Here is a 15,647-nt window from a genome sequence, read left to right as displayed (position 1 = left end):
GTGTAGCCAGCGAGAAGCATCGATAGAAGTAATCTATTGGATCTTGTTCAAGCTACAAGCATCTACATACAACAGCAATACCCGGATGTTTACATGCATTCCTGTTGTCAGTTTCCTCGCCTCACCTCACAACAAAGGTTTTGTAAACACACACGTATGCTTGCACCTTCCTCGGCCCGTCCCGCACCTTCTTACTTACATTCAACCAAAGCCACACCTGCAATTTCACCTTCCGCCACCTTCCGCCATCCTCATTAATCCGACGCAGCGGTCCTTGAATCCCAGTTCAGGCACACAACAAATATGATCCAAGTACAACCACAACCCTCCCTGACCTATGTCAACCCACACGTGATGCTAGGCCTAGATCACCTCTACTTGCGTTAAAAACCGCATGTACATACGTACGCTTATCCCCCCATGCTGACGTATAAACCCCGCACTAGTAATAGCAAGTAACAGTCTCATTAAACATTAAGGCCCGACTATCGGGGTACGCCGCAGCAATCCTTTGAGGTATTATTCGGAATACTTACTAGTAACAAAAAAATGACATGGTTGAGGAAGGACGAAAACATTCGGATACTTAGGTATACCCGGAATGACAGTAAAGCCGGCTGACAGCGCTACGACCCGGAGGAAACAAAACAACCATGCCCGGTGGATAGCTTCGACAAACGGGCATATTGCGACCTCATCCTTTGCATGGATTGCATGTTAAGATGATGCGATGAGAGTTTGACACTAACGTGCTCGCATTTACAACAAACGCAGGCAAGCCTAGGCACGATGAGCCACCTTTTCGGTTATGAAGGGACCATCGAGTCCTAGTTTAATTTGCGAAAGAAAACGCCACTACTTCTTACAGGCTGTGTATTTCCTGTGCGGAGATTAAATTTCCAAGTCACCGAGAAAAGTAACCTATCAGGGACCCCCCTGAACCACATTTGTAAGGTCTTCAATTGCCAAAACAAACAATGGAAAAAAAACTTGTTTGCAAAGGATGAATAGTATCAGGGTTGGATTTTTTCCGCTTTACTACTAGGTTATAAGAGATTAAACACTAAATCAGCTACACTTCCAAGGCCACCCACTTCCTCTATCGATGTTGCCAAGTCTGCATGTGTGTTCCCTTCTCGATCATGGATTCACACAAAAGCGAAGGCAAGACTAATAAAACAAAGGAAAGAAATAAAGACACATGATGGCGTGAGAAGAACGCAGCAGGGTAACAAGCTGCTATATTTGCAACAAGATTTGAGGTGATGATGCGCTACATAGAGATACATATGGACTATTTCCCCTTTATTTCAAAGGTTTGCTTGACTTATGCAAGAACATCGACACAGCCAAAGTGCTGCTCAACACCATAGGCGCCAGCGGGCTTCCAGGTGTCGTCCTGGAAGGAGAAGACGCTAGCCTTCTCACCGACAGCCTCCTGAATCTTCTGCATAGCAGTACGTTGAGCATCGGGGCTAGCGACAGCCTTGCCGTTGGTCTGACCCTGGGAAGGCCAGCCGATCTCACCAATGTAGGCACCACGGGCGGCAGCCTCGGGGCAGACCTTGGAGGCTTGCTCGAGCTGCTGGGCGGCAAAGTCACCGGCCATGTCGGCGCTGACGGACTGGGTGAAGTAGGGCTGGACCTGGCAGACGAAGACGTCGATGTGGGAGCAGAGGGCGGCACCCTTGGTCTCCCAGACGTCGACGGGCTCGGTGGTGGTGATGGGGACAGTGGAGGGGAAGCCAGCGCCACGGAGCTCGTCGCGGACGTGGTCGATGTAAGAAGCGAGCTGCTCAGGCTGGCAGTTACCGTTGAACATGCACTCGTTGCCGACAATGACCATGGAGATGCTGTCCTTAGGAGCCTTGTTCTTGATGTCGTCGAGCTGCTTGTTGGCGTACTCGGAGAAGCAGCCCTTCTCGCCAGCCTCGAGGAAGATACCGTAGATGATCTTGAGTCCGTGCTTCTCGCACTCAGGAACAACGTTCTCGAAGACACCGCAGTCGGTGTTGTAGACGCGGATAGTGGTGAAGCCGAGACCAGCAATCTTCTCGATGTCAGAAGCAACCTCACCAGCTTCCTTGCACTGGCCGGACTGTGCGTAGGGAGTGTAGGTGATGGACCACTTGTCGCCGTTGGTTACAATGTGACCATTGCCACCGGATGGCTTGGTAGGCTTGGGCTGTGCACTGCTGCTGGAAGGAGTAGGCTTGGGCTTGTTGGCATCCGGGACAGAGGGAGTCTGAGCGGGCTTGCTCTCCTTAGGAGGCTGGGGAACACCCGGGTAGGTGGGCTGGCTCTGCTGGGGAACAGCTGGGGTGCTGGGCTTGGGAGCCTCGGGCTTAGGAGGTTGGTTTCCCTGGGGGTAGGTAGGAGCTGGGCTGCTGGGCTTGGGTGCCTCAGGCTGAGGGGGTTGAGGAGTACCTGGGTAGGTAGGAGGCTGGCTTTGCTGGGGGACACCTGGAGCAGGGCCAGTAGGCTTGGGGGTCTCCTCATCGCAGGAAGTGGAGGCCGGGACAGCCGGGTGAGGAGGCTGACCACCCTGGGGGTAGACAGGAGGCTGGCTCTGCTGGGGGACAGCAGGGCTGCTGGGCTGAGGAACCTCGGGCTTAGGGGGTTGTCCTCCCTGGGGGGTAAGTAGGAGGCTGGCTCTGCTGAGGAACAGCAGGGTAGGTGGCCGGCTGGCTCTGCTGGGGAACCTCGGGCTTAGGAGGCTGACCACCCTGGGGGTAGGTGGGAGGTTGGCTTTGCTGGGGGACACCTGGAGCAGGGCCAGTAGGCTTGGGGGTCTCCTCATCGCAGGAAGTGGAGGCCGGGACAGCCGGGTGAGGAGGCTGACCACCCTGGGGGTAGACAGGAGGCTGGCTCTGCTGGGGGACAGCAGGGCTGCTGGGCTGAGGAACCTCGGGCTTAGGGGGTTGACCTTCCTGGGGGTAAGTAGGAGGCTGGCTCTGCTGAGGAACAGCGGGGTAGGTGGCCGGCTGGCTCTGCTGGGGGACAGCAGGATTGCTGGGCTTGGGAGTATCCGGGTGGACAGGCTGGCTCTGCTGGGGAACCTCGGGCTTAGGAGGCTGTCCTCCATGAGGGTAGACAGGAGGCTGGCTCTGCTGAGGAACAGCAGGGCTGCTGGGCTTGGGAGTCTCCGGGGTGGCAGTGGGGTAGCTTGGAGGAGGGCCTGTTGGGTGTTAGGATATGTATCGGTGATAATATGATTGCTGTTCTATTACTGACCAGTCACGTAGACGGTGGTGTAGACAGTGCAAACATCCTCCTGGGGAGCCGCAGCGTGGTCGTGGCGGCGCTGGTGGAAACCAGCATGAGCCTTATGCTGGGAGGCAAAGACTGACCCAGCAAGGGCAGCTGCAACAAATGCGTACTTCATCTTGGAATCGGTACGGGGTTTTGTGGTAAACTGGGGGTAGTGGTGCTAGTCCGCTGAGCGAGTGAAGCGGGTATTATTAAGATATAAAACGTATAAAGAGCGACAGGGCACAATAGGCCAAAAAGACTTGTCAACGAGGCGATGCGTAACGAAAAGCCTTGCGTAACGAGGGAAAAAAGAGTCCAAAGTCAGGCTGGAAACCCGGAGCTTTTGAGTGCTGAGCCATGGCCTGTGAGCTGACCAGGCCGTGGGCCGCTGTGGCTCAAAAGGCGTTAGTTAGGGGCCCTGGAAATTGCTACGGCCCTCATTGCACAGGAACGGCATGGGCATGCTGTTGCCGGCTCTATTGAGTTCGTGAGTTGCCCCGAGCGGAAATGACATCTGGGGTATCGCAGTCGTGTTGGGTGGAGAGCGGATCGGCTCTAGCTGCGGATGTGGCTAAGCGCCTTCACCCTGAACAACATTACCAAGTGCGTCACAGCAACAAATACGACATCGGCCTTCTGACACCAGCTGTCTTCTGCACACGAGAAACCCTATCGTCCCGCGCAGGCATGTTGCGCCTGTCGGAGCAGCCACAGAACCATCTCGTATTACATCTCTGCCTCTCGCTGGTGTGGTGACGGCGGATCACTGGCGTCTTAGTCTGGCGAATCGATGACATTACGGACGGCGGCCGTAAGACGAAGCATTCACGCGTGGTTAAATGTGTTGTGCACCTCACAAGCCGGAACCATGGCCACAGCACTAGCCGGTATGCAGGTACCAAACGGTCTCGACAGGGAATCGCCTTCTTGACCGCTGTTTTAACTGGCCGAAGCTCGTATTCATAACAAGGGTGGGTAACGGTAGACGAGGCTGGCGTGCGCCCCCTTATCCACACGACTCGACCACGCCACCAGAAATAGGACACCGGCTATCGATGATGGACGTCACTAAGCTCTCCAGTCAGGTATGCCTGTCGCGCTGCAACCTTATTATACATTTATGCGAGTGTATCCTGTGGACGGCGAAGCTGCGAGAAATGAGGTCAACACATACCGCCATTCCTGTGCCGCGGAACCGCTTGCGGTCCAGGCCATTCGTCTCGGGAGGTTGCTCATTGTGCCTGTATTTGAATTGCCGATTCTGATTCGCTGCCTACGATGCGGAATATGGTCAGCCAACCATCGCTCTGTGCCGCAATCACTTCGATTCTATAGCGCTAAAAAAGCTTCGATCGAGGGGGCCAGCGCGGTCCTTATTATGATATATAAGTAAAGGGTGCAAGCAGCATATGTAGTGTGTTCTGAAACTAGGCCATGCTGACCAAAATCTCTACGAACCGCACAAGATGTCATCGCAAGCGGAGACTCTCTACACATCAGGCCAACATACCACTAAAATTATTGATCAGGTTTGGATACTGTAGTGTCTAAGATATCGATTGTCTTACTTGCAATAAAAGAGAATTATTCAACTCTCCTCTGCCAAGTCCGATCGTCTGTTGCTCAGGCCGTGCCTATCCCCCTGGCCAGAACAGTGTGCTTTCAACCTATATATACACTCTTTTGCCCCGGGTCCACTGAAAACGTCCTTCCCTGCTCTTGGCCCTCTTGATCACCGCCTCTATGGATCGTGAAAACATGTGTTCTTCATAGTCCCTAACACTCTCGTTTGGATTCTTCCTGTGGCTGCACGCCTGAATTATCTCTGACGCCAACACAACTGCATCCTTCATGTCTACATTGACTCTCGTCAACGTATGGCATAAAGACGTGCACTTGACATCTAATAAGTGCTACGCATAGGTAATGCGGGCCACTAAAGACCCATCGACAGTTCGAAGAGGGCGCGCGCGCTTCCAGTGCACAAACGCAAACAGAGGACAACGTGCTTCAAATCATCGTGAAATGCGAAAACTATTGCTCATTGTATTCTATTGCTGATTCACATCTGACTAATCGAAACTGCAAGTCTCCAACGAAATCTTCAGTCGCTCTCAAAAATAAAGCGAAAATCCACAGACTACCATCGCCATGCTATTGAACCTGTCCAGCGCATCCCTGTCCAAACACCATCACTGTACCCTCCCTAACGTACTGCGCAAGTCGAACATCCGTCTCGATGTCTGCGCATATCAGTAATTCACTCAAGACGCCAAAAGACACCGGTCTCTAATGCGACATCACCTTGCGAACCCTGGACCCCTCACCATCACCCCCAACCATAAGACTCCAAACCCGTTTCCATTGTCCCATCCGCAAACACCAAGTCGAACCTGACATCCACATTCTCCGACAGAACCACTTTCCAGTTCTAACTTGTGATCTGCTCTAGCTTCTCAACCACAAAACTTATTAAAGTCATAAAATCAATTTCGGACCTTGCATCTGATCCCACATTACACATCTTACATACCATCTTTGTTCATCATCTCCGTTCATTGCGTACATATCCCTCTTGCTTCCCTAAGTGCGGGTTAATTTATTTATGGGTGCAGATGGAAGAGAAATTGTCTTGTGGACAGAGAAGCGGTGATGACTGTAGATTGTGCATGGAATGCTGTGGCTCTGAAGTAGAACATGCGAGACCGAGAAATATGCAAGGCTATTGTCTATAATACGGAGTTCTTTTTTTGGACGTCACGGCTCCAGGACACGAGTGCAGATATTTCTTTGACAATGTTCCTGCCGGAGAATCACGACACGGGGTCTCTGTAAGAGAAACGATTAGTTATATCAGATGCCGATTACATGATACGGGCAGGTCGGGTTACGGCTTCCTAATTTCTTTTCCTTGAAAAAATGAGTTAGTATGTTAGATGCGAACGAGATATGATCCTGTGTAAGTAATGAGTGGTGTGAGATGCAGATTAACTTTGCAAAACAAGAAGAGCAAAAGTAATTTTAGCAAAACCCATACTAGTCAATATTCGCAACTCACCAACAATATCTGTGATGTCATGTAGCACCCAAAGTAAAACAATCAATCCTGAAATTATTTATTCTCTTTACCAATGTCCTCGAATATCCTTTTTACTTTGATTTGATATCTGCCCAGATATTCACAGCCACGTTTCTCCCTCCCCTCTTGGCTGGCTGCGCAATAACAGGCGCGTTTCGTCAGATACTTTTACATTCTTGGAATGAATGCGTACCAAAGTTCACTAGTATCTCACCCTCAGCCCCAAACCGCGTCTTGGTATGTACACGGACGCGACACTAATCTGTACCACTGCGTAGCGGACTGCGCCACGCCTGGCATCACGTGTCTTCAAACCCATCGATTCAAACGCGCGCCTAGACTTTGTCGCAGTTGTGTTTTCTTCCATACCAAGCCGGGAATTGCTTCTATGGGCAACGGGGATGCTGGTACTACTCTAATTGTTTATTTTTTCTTCCTTCTCTGTTCAATTAGCCTTACGTATGCATTACATGATTTTAAAGGGAATAACCACAGAAAACAATTGTTGAACAAAGCCTGATTTTTGTTCCTTGAATAGTTACCGAAAAAAGCAACCACGAACGCGTCGGGTACAGCATGCGCGTTGGAAAAGAGTGGTTTCTTATTTTAAGATCACGTGATGTTTACACAGCTCAGCACTACGTACTTCGCTGTGGCTCGATGCTTGGTATCCATGCTATAATTGGGTAAATTAATATAACGATGTACGCTTTTATTGTCACTAAATTCAATTAACGCTGGGGGTCTTGAAATAAAACACATAACAATCGCGCAGCAGCAGACACTATTGCATGCTCAAAGCACCCTGAAGTGTTAAGGAAGATGGACGGTAAGCGACTTGCTACCCGACCTGCGACAGTTCGAATTACGTCGTGGTGTTGGGTCGTGCTCTTCTAGGGCCCCACAATTCTTGGAAAAATCCCCAACAAGTCTGGACTCTTGAGTGTCGACATCCACGTCATCGGACCCTTGATCAATAAATCCAGTCAGCCCAAGCCTAAGCCCGCTCGTCCACTTTTTCCTAAACCAGGTCTTTTGGCGGCCAACGGGATGTTGTGGACTGCGTTGCCAATCCTTACTTTTACCGCGTCAAGCATAGCACCTGGTGTTTGAATGTACTCGGTGGCGTCAATTCTTTCAATCAGAGCCGTCCATTCAGCGTCGGGCTCAGTCAAGTTCCAGGCTATGCTGACGTGGAAATATGGTGAATAATCATGCGTCTGGGGGTCATTCTTATCGACCTTCCTTCTCTTTGGCCTATGGTTGTGGTCGACGTCTTCCATCGGACCGTCTCCCGCGCCGCTGGTGTACAAGGCTGGATGTCCGGTATTCTTAGCAGCTTGGTTACATGCATGGAGTAGGGTGTTTAGCTCGTCGTTCTCTGGTCTTTTGATGGCAAGTACTAAGAACCAGCGGTTGCGCTCAAAGTTGGGCACCCATTTCAGGCCTTGAAACTCGAAATTGAATGCAGGTACTGCGCATCGTCGCAAAGAAGCACCGAGAGTGTCGAGAAATGTTTCTCTGTCCTCGGTCTTGATTTGCAGCGTACGCGACAATGATACATGCAGAGGCAACGGCACGCCTAGGTCTGATTGAAGCGAAGGCGTAATGTCTTCTGGTACTGGTAGCTTCTTTACACGCTTGGTGTTTTCAAGTTCGAATACAGTCTTCACGTGCTGTATCAAGTTGAGCAGAGCAATGGATTCACGCTGTGTTGGTATCCCTCCAAGGCGTTAGCCTGTTGTCCGTCACGTGCGGGATGCCATGTCGGTATCCTTACACTCTAGATAGACATGACTGGGCCAATTGCCCTGGATATGTGGCACAGCACGTCGACGTCCGCCATGGAGGTCTGGATTGTCGCTAGTGCTGACGCGGGCGTTTACCGCATAGAGGTCATGGAAAGCTGGCGGGAGCGGTGGCAGAGCATTGCTGGGGTTGGGCTTGGGCTTTGCAGCGGCAGCAGCAGCAGGCTTGGTGGGCGGGTGTGCAGGCTGAACAGGGTGGACGAGGGTCTTATCATGCTCCGTCCCCTCGTCGTCCGAGGCAGAGTCTGGATAAGCGACGAGGGCCATGTTGGGGCTCGATCGCAGTTGGTGAAAGATCACCTCTGCTGTCGTCACTCGTGGATAGACCAAGGACCGGCCCCACTTTAAGCCTAGCGCATCCGCATGACGTACGGCAGCGATTGGGCCGCGTTTGGCTTCACCCAGAACGAGAGCGAGCAAAAGAGAACTGACGCAGGGCCGCGACTGAGCCGCCAGCATGTGTGTGTACGCGTCCCACCCAGCCATTTAATCATGCCCGTCTCCCCTGCCCATTGCCTGTTCCTACTTTCCATCTCTCCTACTCCATCACCATCACTGCAACGACGACAACACTTGGCTGCTTTCCCGGATCACGCCATATTTAAAAAACAATAATTGCGCCCGCAATCTTGCCAACACACCACCACCATACACACTCAACACCATCACAATGGAAGCCGTATGTCCGGTTTGGTGCGCAGGCGAATATACATGCTGATTCTTATAGGCACATCGAGCAATCATTGATCCTCTGATCGAGCCGGACCCAAGCGAAGAGACTGGACTCAACAGCCACTTTCGCTCAACTTTCGCTCCCGCTGCTCCAATCACACCGCCCGGATCCGCTGAATTACCCAAGGAGCACCCCTCTATCAACATCCAGCACACTGGCAGTTCAACCAGCACAAACCCGTTTCGTCGCTCTAGGGCTGCGTCAGATACCAAGGGCGCATCTGCCTCAGTGACCAACTATGGACACTCTTCCTCACATAGCAGAAGGAACAACTATCCCTCCCCTCCCAGCTCCGCCAGCCCCAAGCACACCCGGTTCCCCAACAATCACCGTGCCGAAGCCTTCGGATCCATGAACGAAGCCAAGCCACGACGAGCCAGCAACCCCCCACCATCCACGCTCAACAACGGCCTCTCCCGCGGAAACTCTTTGAAAGAGCGCTACCCAGGCGACAAGTCTCACCGGCCACTCGACCAGCTACGCCATGATGAGAAGGTTGCTCACCGTGCTCCACACTTGAGGAAAAAGAACATGCAGGGTGCAGACCTCATTGACCGCCTCGACAAGGCAAGCATCCTCCGTTACCACCACGAGGGACCATACGATGCCGCCAGCATTGCCCGTAACAGAGTTGAAAAGTACAGTCCCCTTGCGGCCGTCAAGGACTCGAACGAGGAGGCACTGAAAGCTACTCCCCGCGAGAACATTATCGACTCGCTCCAGAGACATCGTCCTCTCGAGGGCGTCGCCAATATCCCACCCGGCATGCCGGATCGTTTCGGAAGGGTTCTCGAATACGAAGAGGGAGCCGACCTGCAGCGTGAGCCCGGAGGTGATTACCGCCGCTGGCCCGGTGTCGTAAGTCCATCCTGAAACCCGTCTCAACAAAGTCCGCCTGCTAACAATGCCGCAGCAATACCACCCCGACGACCTCAAGGGCAAGGGTGAGCCGTCGTTCACAATTGAGAAAGCCCTCAAGGAACACAAGCGTATCGGTGACAGCGGCACAGAAATGAAGACGCGCAGCCGTCGTGCTCATAGTGCTGGCCACACTGACGCGTACGGCACCACCAGCCACGATCATGCCGAGAAGAGTATGGGCAGTGCAATCAAGAGACGCATCGGCAGTATCCGTCGCCGCAAGCAGGATCCAGAGGTGTAGAATGCCTCACTGTTTCCACGCTCCAAGCGGTTTGACCAGATTCTCCACGCCCACGCTACTCATTGAATGGGCGTTTTGTCCACCAAAAAAGAAATTGTACCAAAAAAATTATACGGAGCTAGGAGGATTACCAGAATTTTCTTTCTTTTTTTTTTCCAAGTCTCTTTCCATTTCATCCTTGTCCAGTATCGATCATCTACCAGTGACACAAAGATATCCGCAAGCATACCTGTACACGTTTTTCTTTTCTTTCCTTATTTATACTTGAGCTGTTTTTGTTGTTGTTGGCGCAAATCCGGGAGGATGCAAACGACGATCCTGGGCTGCTTTGGGTTGTGTAGGTGTAGCAAGCTCTTCCCACTGTACGATAATGTGTAGAAAGAAAAGGCAGTCCAGACTTGAAACGAATTAATGCAAGCATGTATACCACTTTTTGAAAATTGTTGTTAGACATTAGATAATTGGATCGTACAAGCGTATGTGAATGCTCGCGAGTGAAGAGTAATGAAAAAGAAAAAGATGAGGTGTTTCCAGAGAAGAAGACCGAAATGTGCAGCGGTATAGGGTATGCTAAGGAAAAGAATTCCAGGTGAGTAACAGGAGAAAGGAAAGTGAAAAAAAAGAATGCCACTGCCCCAAACTAGCCCTTCATTGCGAAACATAAAATTACCCAATCCCCCCAGTTATCGTGTTGTTCATTTTCATTTTCTCATAGTAGACAATGCAACCCAATTTTGTTTGCATATCTACTCGTCCTGTTCCTCGACAGCCTCATTCTTGACCTTTGCAGCAGCCTTGACGAGCTGCTTGAGGCGCTTCTCCATGACTGAGCGTCCCTCAAGCGTCTGCCAGACTTGGTGTGGCGCCTTATTGACCACATCCCAGCTCACAAGGTTGTCCGTGAGATGCGTCAAATCCTTCTGCTTGCGTTCCCACTCGCTGTTCTTCTTGACCTCGATTCCACTCGAGACAACGACAAGAGGTGTGTTTGAGCTTTGAATGTTTCGTGCGGCAGAGACTTCGTTCTTGGTCAGGCTGTCGGCAACAAGGTTCTCCTGGAGCTGCGCCTTGATGAATTTGCCGGACTGGTAAGCATTGCGGCCGTAGACGCGGTCTTCGCGCGTGCGGCCCTTGAAGAGTGCGCCTGCGAGGCGGACGGTACCAAGAGGCGAAATGATGCCCCAGGCCCAGAGCAAGAAGCCGCGTCCAGGGTTACCAATGCGGTGGAGAAGGTCTTCGTGGAGAGGATCAACCATCATGATACCCGTGACCTGCTTCAGGTGGCGCGAGCTGAAGATACGTGAAACAATGCTGCCAGTACCAGCTGAGACAAGAATCCATGGTCCTTCCTCACCAGACCTGGCAAGTGCCTCAGAGAGAGCATCTGCAGACATACCGGCCGAGTGTGGCGAGGGAGCATTATCGGAGAAGGCATAGCCGGGACGGTCCCAGTAGCAGTAGCGCGAGATGGTACCGTTCTTGTAAGCTGCGTAGGCCCAATGCTCAAGATCATACTCCAATGGTTCTTCGCCAGCCTCAAGAATGACGGTGGGGTCCCTTGAGCCATGCGTTTCCGTCACATTGCCAACGCAAGCCAAATGAACCGCGTACTTGTCTCCATCGACCAATATGCGGTCACCGTACATCTTGAGTGTTGCGTCGCGGCCGCGCAGCCCCAGGGTGGCAGTCATTAGAATGACAATGATAATGAAGATGACGGTTACAGTGGTAGCGACAAGAACAGCAACCCATTCCTTCAACGTGCGGCGGGTCTCTGCGCGTCCAGTAAGACGCTCCTCCTCCTCTCGCTTGCCGTATGCAACAACGCGATCAGTCAAGATGCACCAGACGGCCATCAAGAAGGCCCAGATGACGCTTGCAATGCCAACCCAACCCTCTTCGAGCCTTATACGTGGAATCGATAGGATGAGAATCATGTCGATAGCCAAGAGACCGGCAATGATGGATGTGGTGATGCGCAAGCCCTTGGCCGGTGTAATGAAGAAGATGGTGACCACGAGGAGGTTGCCAATGGTAAGACAGGTGTAGGCAAAGTCGAAGAAGCCTGAGCCACGTGTGTGGAGTCCAGGAGGAGAGACGAAGATGGAGACGAGTAGGAGGACCCACCACAAGAAGCTGATGATCAAGAACAGGATGGTGAGATAGCGCATAGCCCGTACGGTCCAAAGATTGTACGGCGATACCTGCAGCTATTGTTAGTACGAAGTGTTGTATGCTGATAGTGTTTGACCTACAGCTGGGTCATCTGGGTCGAGATAGCCATCTGAATTGGGTGGTGGCCTAGGGCGATCCAGAAGTCTGGTCCTCTCGTTGGGCTCATCGCTTCTCCTGAATGTCGTAGAGCCTTCATCGTCGTTGGGAATTGGGTAAGGCTCCTCATGGGTGAGGCCATTATCGCCGTTGTCCTTGGCGCCTTTCCACATGGTGGCAGGCTGAGGTCTTGGGGAGATGAAAGCCCGTGTTGTTTTGGTGTGATTGAGAGGAGTAGATCAAGGTGAGGCAAACCGTAGGGTTAATTGTGATTTTTTTGAAAGGAGAAAAGAAAGAAGAGCGTCCTGTGAAGCTCGTCGATGTGATGAAAGCGTCTTGGGGGCGCGGAGGTTTTACTGAAGCTCAACGCGCTAGGAGAGGCGGGATCGACATACGTCATCATGGCATGCATCCAGGCTCGCGGGCACCCTAGTCGCAAATCATAAATCCAGATCCCGCGGCCACGCCCGTGTAGTGTACATATGTACATATGTATGTAGCGGATCGGATACACGTCACCCATGTCCACGGTACGGTCAATAAGCTCACTCAGCCTCGTGTTGTTCTCGCCTATCGTGCACATGGCACTTCTCCACAGGGGGTCGAGAGACTGGGTCCGCCATGGGGGAGTCTCGTGTTGATGTGAATAACTCGCTTAGACGTACTTGGAGCTCCCATCCCTGCCGGCGATTAGTAGACGGGACAGGACCACCCCACTGTGTTAAGCCCCCCTCACGCATTGCCCTTCCACCGATTCAGGCATATAACTCATCGGAAGGCTGCATAACGTTCGCCCTCATCGCCATTAGTGGACCAATCAACTCACTGCGGACCGCAACGCGTACCCGAAGCCTGCTTTCCGACACTGTACATACAGCCTCGCCCAAGCTGCCATGTCCAGTCTGGCCAGAGAGTTTGCCAAAACTAAGCTCTCTTCCCTGCCGCCGCCTGAGCCATTGCAGGAAGAGCCGCCCGAGTACGAGGATGACTCGTCCTCAGCCTCGTCAATGTCAAGCACCGGCACAGTCAGACCGTCTAATACGCTGAGACCCGCCCCCGCAATCCACTGGTCCGATTACTTTGCCCAGGAGTTCTATCTCGAGCAAGATCGCAAGAGCGCGGGCCATGCAAAGTTCCATGTCTACCTCACACCGCCAGCATCGCCAAAGGCCCCGCTCATAGTGCTGCATCATGGCGCCGGAAGCTCTGCAATGACTTTTGCCTTGGCCACAAAGGAGATCAGGAAGGCTATGCCAGACATCGGCATACTCGCCGTCGAAGCACGCGATCATGGCAGCGTAGTCTGGGATGCTAGCGGACAAGTGGATACGGACCTAAGCATTGCCCAACTTAGCCAGGATCTACTGGATATGATTCTGCTCACGCAAGCCAAGATGGGTTGGAGAGACCTCCCCACGGTTGTCTTGATCGGACACAGTTTGGGTGGCGCAGTTGTTACCGATGCCGCTAACAGGGGACTGTTAGGCAACAAGCTAATGGGTTTCGGAGTACTAGACGTAGTCGAGGGCTCGGCCATGGAGACGCTGGGACACATGCATACCTACCTGGCCAGTAGACCCAAGTCGTTCCCGTCGCTGCCTGCGGCTATTGAATGGCACATCCGTTCACGCACACTGCGCAACCCACAATCAGCCAGAGCTAGCGTGCCGAGCTTGTTACTACAAACTCCAGACGGGCGATGGGCATGGCGGACAGAGATCTCGAGCACAGAGCCGTATTGGGAAAACTGGTTCACGGGAATGAGTGGTAAATTTCTTAGCGGCAAGGGAGCCAAGTTGTTGCTACTTGCTGGCACAGACAGACTGGACAAGGAGTTGATGATAGGGCAGATGCAGGGTATATTTCCCAAAAAGCTATTCTGCTGCTATTGTGAAATCTAACATTATGCAGGTAAATTCCAACTACAGGTGTTTCCCGCCGCCGGTCACTTTCTTCATGAAGATCTCCCCGAGAAGACTGCTGAAGTCATAGTAGAGTTTGTAAAACGCAACGACAGGAGCACTCTTGTCCTTCCACCCAAAGTTTCCGATATGCTTGCGCAAGGCAAGCGGGTATAGAGGTGCTGTTGTATACAGTGGCTTCTCTTTTAGCAAACATCTTCGTCCAAGTTGACGCCTTTCATACGCGTTTATTATACGCGCTTTGGGTACGCTTTGCTCCGCTTTTATCTCTTCTCGACCTCTTATCTTTTCCAGTTTTCGATTCCCACAGGCCTACTTAGAATTCAGGTCTGCTTCAATACCCGAGCCCATTCATGGCGAGGCCGGCCCCTCGCCAACTTGTGCCTCATCACCACCCTCAGCTTTGGGCTTGTGCTTTCTCCTTCTCTTACGCGGCGCGGAATCCTCACCCTCGTTCCCTCGACTGCCTCCATCGGTTGCATTCGATGTCGATGGCCGTGTCTTCTTGGTAGCACTCGACTGTGTTGCCGTCTTCTCCTTCTTGGGCTTCTTGACACTCAGCGGATTGGGGCCCTTGGGGCCCTTTCGTTTCTTAGGCTTGGGTTTTGCATCTCCCATAGATTGTTCCTCAATAGAGCGGCTGCCCTCACCGTCTTGTCCCTCGTCTTCTCGCTTCCGCTTCAATGGCGCATCTGGCTTGCGTTGTCCTTTGAGCCCCAGTTTGAACTTTGATTTTTCTTCTCGCTCGCGGTGTTGCTCTGTGATTTCAGCCATAGACTCCATGAGTACCACAGACTTGGCTAGGTATATGATGGGTACGCCAGCAATTGTTCGCATTTTTGCGCGTGTATCTGAATCGTTGGCCGCAACTACATATCGGTGCTTGTTGGTCGCACTGTCTTTAGGATCCACGACAGAGCTCAGGCAGTCGTGTGTACTGAGTGGTTCATCGAGGTCTTGATGGTTGCATCGGCGGCGCTCGTACTCTTTTGCTTGTAGTATGAGGGTCTCGTTCTTGGGCTTCGCATTGTAGAGGTGTCGCATGTCGCAAGTGGTAATCATGGGCTTGACTTGTCCACCAAGCATCTTTTGAATGCGCGCGACGAGGTCGATCTTGAAATTGTATGCATCTTGCAGAATTTGTGAATCAAGCAGAACTTGGTAGGGTTCGCGGAATCCGAAGTTGACTTCATATTGATGGAGCTGCTTTTTGTATGCCTGTGTTGCTGTTAGTATAAAATATAGAGACGAGCATAAAGTAATTCGAGCCTACTTTTGCGCGCTTCAGCTTCATGGCGACGGTGGGTTTTGGTGTGGTGGATGATTGCGGGCAAGAAATTTACGTAGGAAGGCGGCCAAAAGTTCAAACTGCGCGCGGAACCTAGGCCGTGCACCAGACACGCTAACTGCGGATTCGGTA

The 15,647-nt window shown here is 52.1% G+C and overlaps 7 protein-coding genes across 7 annotated transcripts; 3 read left to right on the top strand and 4 right to left on the bottom strand.

Annotated features, from left to right (window-relative positions):
• Positions 1 to 991: 991 nt before the first annotated feature.
• Positions 992 to 3,680, bottom strand: COCSADRAFT_33897 (glycoside hydrolase family 17 protein). The gene is made up of 3 exons (XM_007698300.1): positions 3,235 to 3,680; positions 2,931 to 3,178; positions 992 to 2,629 (listed from the first exon to the last, which is right to left on the bottom strand). Exons 1-3 carry the CDS (start codon positions 3,383 to 3,385, stop codon positions 1,328 to 1,330), a joined length of 1,701 nt encoding a protein of 566 aa, XP_007696490.1. The 5' UTR covers positions 3,386 to 3,680; the 3' UTR covers positions 992 to 1,327.
• A 2,708-nt stretch (positions 3,681 to 6,388) lies between these two features.
• Positions 6,389 to 6,908, top strand: COCSADRAFT_283557 (uncharacterized protein). Its single transcript, XM_007698565.1, has one exon. It carries the CDS (start codon positions 6,513 to 6,515, stop codon positions 6,849 to 6,851), a length of 339 nt encoding a protein of 112 aa, XP_007696755.1. The 5' UTR covers positions 6,389 to 6,512; the 3' UTR covers positions 6,852 to 6,908.
• A 98-nt stretch (positions 6,909 to 7,006) lies between these two features.
• COCSADRAFT_110326 (uncharacterized protein) lies at positions 7,007 to 8,417 on the bottom strand. Its single transcript, XM_007698564.1, has 2 exons — positions 8,112 to 8,417; positions 7,007 to 8,054 (listed from the first exon to the last, which is right to left on the bottom strand). Exons 1-2 carry the CDS (start codon positions 8,404 to 8,406, stop codon positions 7,318 to 7,320), a joined length of 1,032 nt encoding a protein of 343 aa, XP_007696754.1. The 5' UTR covers positions 8,407 to 8,417; the 3' UTR covers positions 7,007 to 7,317.
• A 300-nt stretch (positions 8,418 to 8,717) lies between these two features.
• On the top strand, positions 8,718 to 10,132 carry COCSADRAFT_283537 (uncharacterized protein). Its single transcript, XM_007698563.1, has 3 exons — positions 8,718 to 8,818; positions 8,867 to 9,730; positions 9,786 to 10,132. Exons 1-3 carry the CDS (start codon positions 8,810 to 8,812, stop codon positions 10,032 to 10,034), a joined length of 1,122 nt encoding a protein of 373 aa, XP_007696753.1. The 5' UTR covers positions 8,718 to 8,809; the 3' UTR covers positions 10,035 to 10,132.
• Positions 10,133 to 10,780: 648 nt separating this feature from the next.
• COCSADRAFT_23426 (uncharacterized protein) lies at positions 10,781 to 12,478 on the bottom strand (the record flags this gene model as incomplete). Its single annotated transcript, XM_007698230.1, has 2 exons — positions 10,781 to 12,238; positions 12,290 to 12,478. The coding sequence occupies 2 exons, from the start codon at positions 12,476 to 12,478 to the stop codon at positions 10,781 to 10,783; spliced, it is 1,647 nt and encodes a 548-aa protein (XP_007696420.1).
• A 720-nt stretch (positions 12,479 to 13,198) lies between these two features.
• COCSADRAFT_82308 (uncharacterized protein) lies at positions 13,199 to 14,383 on the top strand (the record flags this gene model as incomplete). Its single annotated transcript, XM_007698562.1, has 2 exons — positions 13,199 to 14,162; positions 14,217 to 14,383. 2 exons carry the CDS (start codon positions 13,199 to 13,201, stop codon positions 14,381 to 14,383), a joined length of 1,131 nt encoding a protein of 376 aa, XP_007696752.1.
• Positions 14,384 to 14,578: 195 nt separating this feature from the next.
• Positions 14,579 to 15,521, bottom strand: COCSADRAFT_168235 (uncharacterized protein; the record flags this gene model as incomplete). Its single annotated transcript, XM_007698561.1, has 2 exons — positions 14,579 to 15,445; positions 15,501 to 15,521. 2 exons carry the CDS (start codon positions 15,519 to 15,521, stop codon positions 14,579 to 14,581), a joined length of 888 nt encoding a protein of 295 aa, XP_007696751.1.
• Between the last annotated feature and the right edge of the window lie 126 nt (positions 15,522 to 15,647).

This window comes from Bipolaris sorokiniana (assembly GCF_000338995.1).
Source record: "Bipolaris sorokiniana ND90Pr unplaced genomic scaffold COCSAscaffold_3, whole genome shotgun sequence".
Lineage (NCBI taxonomy): Eukaryota > Fungi > Ascomycota > Dothideomycetes > Pleosporales > Pleosporaceae > Bipolaris > Bipolaris sorokiniana.
The sequence above is the reverse complement of the archived record's forward strand: the minus strand, read 5'-3'. Positions and strand labels throughout refer to the sequence as shown.

Excerpts from the sequence above, each read along its gene's own strand:
- COCSADRAFT_33897 (XM_007698300.1), bottom strand. The coding sequence starts at position 3,385 with ATGAAGTACGCATTTGTTGCAGCTGCCCTTGCTGGGTCAGTCTTTGCC. Across the intron at positions 3,179-3,234 it reads CACCACCGTCTACGTGACTG|GCCCTCCTCCAAGCTACCCC; the intron begins GTCAGTAATAGA and ends AACACCCAACAG. Across the intron at positions 2,630-2,930 it reads AGCCTCCTACTTACCCCCAG|GGAGGACAACCCCCTAAGCC; the intron begins GAAGGTCAACCC and ends CTTACCCCCCAG.
- COCSADRAFT_283557 (XM_007698565.1), top strand. The coding sequence starts at position 6,513 with ATGAATGCGTACCAAAGTTCACTAGTATCTCACCCTCAGCCCCAAACC.
- COCSADRAFT_110326 (XM_007698564.1), bottom strand. The coding sequence starts at position 8,406 with ATGGCCCTCGTCGCTTATCCAGACTCTGCCTCGGACGACGAGGGGACG. Across the intron at positions 8,055-8,111 it reads CAGTCATGTCTATCTAGAGT|GGATACCAACACAGCGTGAA; the intron begins GTAAGGATACCG and ends AACGCCTTGGAG.
- COCSADRAFT_283537 (XM_007698563.1), top strand. Across the intron at positions 9,731-9,785 it reads ACCGCCGCTGGCCCGGTGTC|CAATACCACCCCGACGACCT; the intron begins GTAAGTCCATCC and ends ACAATGCCGCAG.